This window comes from Acipenser ruthenus, chromosome 28 (assembly GCF_902713425.1).
Source record: "Acipenser ruthenus chromosome 28, fAciRut3.2 maternal haplotype, whole genome shotgun sequence".
In the NCBI taxonomy this organism is placed as follows: domain Eukaryota; kingdom Metazoa; phylum Chordata; class Actinopteri; order Acipenseriformes; family Acipenseridae; genus Acipenser; species Acipenser ruthenus.
This window is the reverse complement of record NC_081216.1, coordinates 1,458,803-1,466,617: the sequence shown is the minus strand read 5'-3', so window position 1 is coordinate 1,466,617 and position 7,815 is coordinate 1,458,803. Positions and strand designations below refer to the sequence as shown.

General features: G+C 41.9%; 1 protein-coding gene across 1 annotated transcript in view; it reads right to left on the bottom strand.

Moving 5' to 3' along the window:
- LOC117434982 (keratin, type I cytoskeletal 19-like) overlaps positions 1 to 3,576 on the bottom strand; it is a 4,894-nt gene extending 1,318 nt beyond the window's left edge. Inside the window, exons 1-6 of the mRNA XM_034057754.3 lie at positions 2,931 to 3,576; positions 2,168 to 2,250; positions 1,411 to 1,567; positions 829 to 990; positions 442 to 567; positions 1 to 181 (exon numbers count right to left, since the gene is read on the bottom strand). The exon at positions 1 to 181 is cut by the window's left edge and continues 40 nt beyond it. Coding sequence (XP_033913645.1) covers positions 1 to 181; positions 442 to 567; positions 829 to 990; positions 1,411 to 1,567; positions 2,168 to 2,250; positions 2,931 to 3,488 — 1,267 coding nt within the window. The 5' untranslated portion in view covers positions 3,489 to 3,576. The remainder of the gene's footprint in view (positions 182 to 441; positions 568 to 828; positions 991 to 1,410; positions 1,568 to 2,167; positions 2,251 to 2,930) is intronic.
- Between the last annotated feature and the right edge of the window lie 4,239 nt (positions 3,577 to 7,815).

The window sequence follows — 7,815 nt, the reverse complement described above, 5'->3', positions numbered from 1 at the left end:
TCTCCTTCTCCAGCCGGGTCTTGATGTCCAGCAGTAGCTTGTACTCCATGGCCTGGCGTTCTGTGTCCAGTCTGACCTGGTTCAGCTCAGCCTCCAACATGTTGATGGTGTTCTGGTAACCTTGCAGTGTGCAGCTGTAGCGAGCCTCTGTCTCTGCCAGCGTGTTCTCCAGGGCTTGTCTCTACAAAGAAAAGTTACAAGATAACTCAGTAACTCTGCAGGGACTGTAAGGTTGCCATGAGTCTGTTCAGGCTTTTCAACTCACACAACGCAATGTATTCTGGTATTGTTTTTGCTGTCTCAGGCAGCTTATCTTAAGAGAATCAGGACTACAGTTACCAGAATGCATTGGGGTATGAGTTAAAAAACAGAGCGCTTCCAGGTTTGCAGGTCCCGTTTCCACCCTTCTGTCTAAGCCCCTTGCCTGGCCGTCAGACTTACCATACTGAGCACCGACTGCAGTTCGATTTCCAGCCCCTGGACTGTGCGTCTGAGGTCGTTGATTTGAGTCCTGCTGGTCTCTATGGCTTGAGTGCTGGTGGTCACCTGATGGCTCAGCATGTCGAACTGGAAAACAAATGAATGCAATCAGTGCTAAAAAAGATGCCTTTGATTCAAATGTCTGTGGTGTTCCATAGGACTATGATGCTGCTCTGTAATTGAATCCAGGCTTAAAGACGTACAAACACACACACACACACACACAACTCTCTATTTTAATAATTAGCTACAGCATTTATGCTTCCTCCATCTGGCCATGTAACCTGGCTATAGCAGCGCTGTCATTTTGAGTGAATGCATTGGGATTTGCTGCTTGCTTCTTGTTACCTTGTCTTTGTACCAGGCCTCCACTTCCCGGCGGTTCTTGTCGGCGATGCCCTCGTACTGCATGCGCATCTCCTCCAGGACTCTGGACGTGTCCTGCTGTGGGGCAGCGTCCACCTCCACATTGACCGTCCCGCCCACCTGAGAACGCAGAGCCCTCATCTCCTGAAGAGAAACACCAAGAGAAACCGTCACCAGAGTCAAGGAGTGTTCCGTAGCTGTCTCAATCAATCAATCAATCAATCAATCAATCAATCATGTATCCAGGTGAGTCAATTGAGTGCACATTCTCATTTACAATGACGACCTGGATGACATCATGTAGTCCAGTGGGGGTAGAGGACTTGTGCTCTTCCATTGCCTTCTGTTGCAATGCTTGGTTGAGACTCTTAATTATTTCATTGATCTTTAGCAGGGTCCATCAAATTATTAAGGAACTTAGCACTGAACCAAATCGTTTTTTGAAAGCCGTAGAAATGTGATTTGTTTTCCGTAGTACAGCATGTGTTAATACGTGCTTGTCTTGTCTTGTTTCATTTTCGTCTTTTGATTTGATATTATTAAACATCACGAGCTAAGCCTTACCTCCTCGTGGTTCTTCTTGAGGTAAGCCAGCTCATCACGCAGGTTCCCAATCTGCATCTCCAGGTCAGCCTTGGTGAGATTGGTATGTTCCAGGAGACGGCGCAGGTTGGCAATATCGTTCTCCACGGACTGCCTCATCATCAGCTCCTGCTCGTACCTGTGCATTGCAAAGAGGGCAGGGAGAAAGAGTCAGGTCCTTGCAGCCACTGTTGTAGACCCCTATGCAGCACCTGCCGAGATCCTACAGTAGTTTATTTAAAAATACTGGGTTCCTGCAAGTCGTGATAGTGATATGGGGGTGCGGTATATAAAATATTATACACTGTAAGTGTATATTGAGAGAAATTAAGATAAAGGCTGATAAAGTGTCATTTTAAAGAGGGTCGACTGTGCAGTATGTTTTTGATCACACTTCACATTGTGTCTCTAATTACTGTGTATTTACATAGCAGTTACTTAGTAAATACATGTGTACTTACACATAATTACAATGTTATTATGTATAGTTACAATGTACTTAACATGTAAATCATTTGGCACAAGATATGTAAGTACACAATTGTATCAGAAAAGGGTTAGGGTTAGGTTTAGGGTTAAGGTTATATCAAGCAAAAATATGTACATATTAAGTACGTTGTAACTGCATAATAACATTGTAAACATATATTTACTGAGCAACTACTATGTAAATACACAGTAATTACAGACTCTTGATGCAAAGTGTTGCCAGGTTTTTTTTAACAGCACAAAATCTTACTTGGTTACGAAGTCATCAGCGGCCAGTTTAGCGTTATCGATCTGCAGCAGAATCCTGGAGTTGTCAACGGTGGCGCGGTTGATCTGTGAAGTTAAAAAAAGAAAGAAAGGTTTATTAACTATTGCGTGAGAATGGATTCGTTCAGCTCTGAGGGAGAGAAAGACACGGGTTAGTGGTTAAGGTCTCAGCGTTTGTGATTCAGCATTATTGTGTAACATATAGAAACGACAGACGGCAAGAAAACTTTTGTCTGGGAATCTAATCTGCTTTTGAGTTCCTCAATCCAAACAGGGTTTTAATCTAATAGGAAACCTTTCTAAATCTGTACCAAAAAAAAAAGACATTTAACATTTTGTCTGGTGGCTTTTGAGTCTGTTTACCTGTGATTTTAACACTGCTGTTACAAAAGGCTTTCTAGATCTGTTTATACTAATGATAGATTTAGGAACAGTGAAACCCAGGCCTGTTACTGTCTGTACTGTTCCTAGATTGGTTGTATTAAGTATGTTTAAAGCTGAGGGAACATGAAGACACTTTGCGGATTGGAACTTGGTTTCTGGAGACTAGGTTTCAGTCCACTGCAGGGCACACTGCAGGGGAGACTTGGGGTTTGATACAGCAAAGTTGCCTCCCAGTCTCCTGTTGCTGTTAGAAAATAGCACTGTTAAATGAACCCTGATGTATTGTATCAATATGTAAGCATACAATTGTATCAGAAAAAGGGTTAGGGTTAGGCTTTCCACACGAGAGATGCATACGCTACCTTATCCTTCAGCTCCTCGATGGTCTTCCAGTATGCACTGTAGTCCCGCTGGACGACGGGATGGCTGTGCTCATAATACTGCCGGATCTGGAGCTCCAGCTTGGAGTTGGCTGCCTCCAGGGAGCGCACTTTCTCCAAGTAGGAAGCCAGACGGTCGTTGAGGTTCTGCATGGTGGCCTTCTCGTTGAGGTTGGTCATGCTGTCTTGGCTGTAGCAACCTCCGGGTAAGATGCCCCATCCAGATCCGTAGCCACCTCCGGAACCGAAGCCGCCTCCGGAACCGAAGCCGCCTCCAGAACCGAAGCCGCCTCCAGAACCGAAGCCGCCTCCGGAACTGAAGCCGCCTCCGGAACCATGGCCCCATGTAGAACCATATCCGGACAAGATGCCAGTGGAGGGCCCGTAGACAGAAGTAGAGATGCGGCTCCCCCTTCCACCTGCACCCCCATAGACGCTGAGCGCCCTGGGTGCACAGGCCACTGAGCCGACCTTGCGTTGGATGATCACAGAGCCCTTGGAGGACCCCCCAGGAGGACACCTGCTGATGTGTACAGACATAGTGATGCAGAAGAAGTGACGGAGCAGATAGAGTGCGATAACAGTGTCTGGAGCTTCAGCAGGCTGCAAGGCTATCCTCTCGTCTCCTCGTCTCCTCTTAATATAGCGAAAAGACTGGGTGTTGGCCAGATGTTGCCGGGCAACGCCTCCACTCCCATTGGTGGGTTTGAGCACTCTGGGTACTGGAGCATTCCAAAAGAATGTTTGCTTGTAGTTAATATGAACTGAATTGGAACACTGGAAAAGCATGCATGTATATGCCTGTCAGTAATGAGGGGTTATTTTATTTCTTTTTGTTTCATTGCTATCCAGCTGAGATTAAACTGGAGTCCCAGGTACAGTACCTGTGCAGGTCTGTGCCTTCACTGAATGTATTGAATTTCGAAATGTCACATTTTACAATTGTTGTCAGTTTTTTTTTTCATTCAGTATATGGAACACTACAAAGCAAGGGAAGATGTGTCAGTCTCCGGTTAAACCGATCAGAATTTCCTATAGCATAAAGTGATGTAAATAACAGCCTGCAGTACCAGAGAGATGGGCACTATTTTTGTAATTGCTATAAGAGCAATTACAAAAAAACGTGAATACGGTTACCTTTAAGAGTAAAATAAAGTAGAAGATACAGAAAGTATAATTATGACTGAGAGCAGTAGTAGAATACAGCAAAATGTTGAGCAGTTCAGTGCAAGTACAAGGTGATTATTATCTAAAAGGTGTGGGTATAAAATCGCCAGTTTAGAGAGAATGGGGGTTGGGGGAAGTCGTGGAGTGTAAAGTCTATTGGTCTGAACAGTTGTTTGGATAATTAAAACATGGTACACAGAAATGACATAGCTGCCCTGTTTATTTAGGGAACGACAAAGAAAAAAATGTAATTAGATCTCTGTGGGGAGATTGGGTTTTTTTGGAATTCTGCGGATTTTATTGAATTTCTTGAAGGAAAATTAGTTCATTATAATTTATTGCTTAGCAGACGCCCTTATCCAGGGCAACTTACAATTGTTACAAGATATCACATTATTTTTACATACAATTACCCATTTATACAGTTGGGTTTTTACTGGAGCAATCTAGGTAAAGTACCTTGCTTAAGGGTACAGCAGCAGTGTCCCCCCACCTGGGATTGAACCCACAACCCGCCGGTCAGGAGTTCAGAGCCCTAACCAGTACTCCACACTTATGCAGGGTGATGCGAAAGCTATGGCCATATATACTTGTGGTCACTCACTTGCCGATACAGTAGCTAGGTTGTAGAACGCAAAGTAAGGATGTGTAGATTTTATCATTAAAACTGGTAGAACATTTTAATTAAAAACAAGACACTTTGTTGTTTAAAAAATGGGGAGAAATCTCATGAGTAACTTTGCCTGCTCCACACTGTTGATATTTACATGTTAAAAACACATTAGTCTTCATGTATTTGTAAGTATATTACATTTGCAAATAAAATAGTTAGTAGTTTGGCAATAAAAAGAACAACGAGGCACTTCATAAATTACCTTTGTACTGTTTAAACAATACTTTTCAAACTGCAGTCATATGGATTGGTCATAATTGAGCCCCACCTAGCTATTCATTGCTTGGCTTGCTATCATGAGAGTAATACTTTGCTTGAAGACAAGGCAAGGCTGTATAATGATACGTTAGCCATGGTGGGAGAATTAGCAAGGGGGTTTGCATACAGGGCTGCAGGCAGTCCACAATACTTCTAATAATATACTGAGCTCCATTTCAAGACCACTGTGCAATATTTTATTTGGTACCACTTTCTGTTGAGTGTCTCTGATTACTATATATTTACATAGTAGTTACTTAGTAAATCCATGTGTGGTTACACATATTTTCAATGTTTTTGCATGATATATGTAAGTACACAATTGTATCAGAAAAGGGTTAGGGTTAAGGTTAGGATTAGGGTTATACAGTATCATGCAAAAAGATGTCCACATTAAGTACACTATAACTCTATACAATAACATTGCAGTTATGTGTAAGTACACATGTACAGTATTTACTAAGTAACTGCTATGTAAAGACACAGTAATTAGAAACACAATGTAAACTGTTACCATTTTTTTTCCCCCAAATCCACTGGGTTGCCATTGCTGAGACATCATTCTGTTCCAGGTGGGTAACCACACCTGTCTAATATGCTGGCACTGCAGACATCTGTTAAAGTGATGCTAGGTGTGATAGAGACATTCAGCAGTTCTGTGCTCATGCACGTTAGTGAGCAATGCAGTGCCGGTGTAACAGGGAGGAGGCTGGGCGTGAACCGGCAACCCTGTGCATCACAAAGCAATTTTCTTAAGAACATAAGAAAGGTTACAAATGGGCCATTTTGCTTGTTTGGTTGTTAGTAGCTTATTGATCCCAGAATCTCATCAAGCAGCTTCTTGAAGGATCTCAGGATGTCAGCTTCAACAACATTACTGAGGAGTTGGTTCCAGGCTCCCACAATTCTCTGTGTAAAAAAGTGCCTCCTATTTGCTGTTCTGAATGCCCCTTTATCTAATCTCCATTTGTGATCCCTGGTCCTTGTTTCTTTTTTCAGGTCGAAAAAGTCCCCTGTGTCGACATTGTCAATAACTTTTAGAATTTTGAATGCTTGAATCAGATCGCCGTGTAGTCTTCTTTGTTCAAGACTTAATAGATTCAATTATTTTAGCCTGTGTGCATACGACATGCCTTTTAAACCCGGAATAATATCTTGTCCCACTGGTTTTGTTCTTACACCATAGATAGCTCATATCTGTCTCTATTCAACATGATAATTGCTTCAAACAAAACTCAATATTACTAAGAGCGATAACAAAACAAGATCAACACATTTTGCTCACTGTATGAAAAAAATATGAAGAAAAGGTGGTAACTCTCATACAGAACAGCATAGAGATGAAACTCCAGGATGGTGGACTTCTGGAAAACTAAACACACATCTTAAGCCCCTTTCAAACTGGCATGCTCTACCCAGGTCAGGACCTGTTGTCATGCAGGTCAGCTACATGATTTCACACTGCTTTTGATAAAGTACACAATACACGTATCAATGCCCTGGAAGCAGCTTGCAAATGTTTCTTCATCCCTGCTGCGATCTGGCTCATGCTGTGTCTCAAGCAACAGAAATATGGCTAAACTGAATAAACAAAAACATTCCTTGAGGAAGTGAAACCTTCACGCAGGCGTGGCTGTTTGTTATTTTGCGTCGGCTCACGAATGGCCGTCAAGCATTTTGGGTGCGTTCACGGAGATCAATCTGCACAGATTCTGGGCAGAATCTGACCAATTTAACCAATGGGTGCGTTCACGGAGAGCATTCTTAGAAGTTCATTTGGCTAAATTGGTCAGATTCTGCACAGAATCTGTGCAGAGTGATCTCCGTGACGCACCCTTTGTCTCACTCAACCCGAGGCAAAGCGTGTCAACCCACATCTTGAGGTGGGTCGCTGGGACCCGGGTACAACTCAGGTACATGGTTTCACACTACGCGGGATTGTGACCTGGGTAGCCAGAACCCAGGTCCGGACCCGGGTGGGAGTGCCAGTGTGAAAGGGGCTTTAGTGTTAGCATCATGCGCTAGTGTCATATAGTGTGAAAATGATAAGCACAGTGACAACCAACCTCGGTCTCCCCTGTGCCACAGTCAATTCTTACCACTTTACTGGCAATGGCAGCTGCAAAGAATATTAATGTTATTACAGATCAGACTTGTGTTTTAGCATGTAAAGGCATGTTTGAAATGTGAGTTTATTTGATGTCATTCTTTAGTACATCAAATCAAAACGAACTTTTAAAAAACATTGCGATCAGAGTCCTAAAATATGTTGTAGTTTTTTGTAAAAAAATAAAATAAAATAAAGATTCTTTATTCTTTTGTGGTGTACATTATTTCATTTTATTTCTTCTAAAACTACAAATTGCAGGTCATTCATGTTCTGTTCATTTGTTGTATTGAACTATTGGTTCATTTACATGTTTATTTCTCGTGTTTGATAGGTGATTCTGTGTTATTTTATTTAATGCTGTACCTGCCTACATTTTTATTTTACAATTTTGTGAAAATATACCCTAAACAAGGTTGCTAGTTTTTCATGACGGGTTTCTTAAGACTGAACATGTATTTTCTCTATTTGAGATTGCACTTTTATCTTTACAGATATATTTGCAAACTTTACACGCGTTCTTACAGGTTTCAATGTCCTTTAATGTATCGATGATCCGTTACCAAAAATGTCAGCTAAAACATTTTTGATTCCATTTATCTGAATTCTGAAGTATGTCAATGCTTCTATTTTTGAAATGTTGGGTAATCATTTAGAATGTC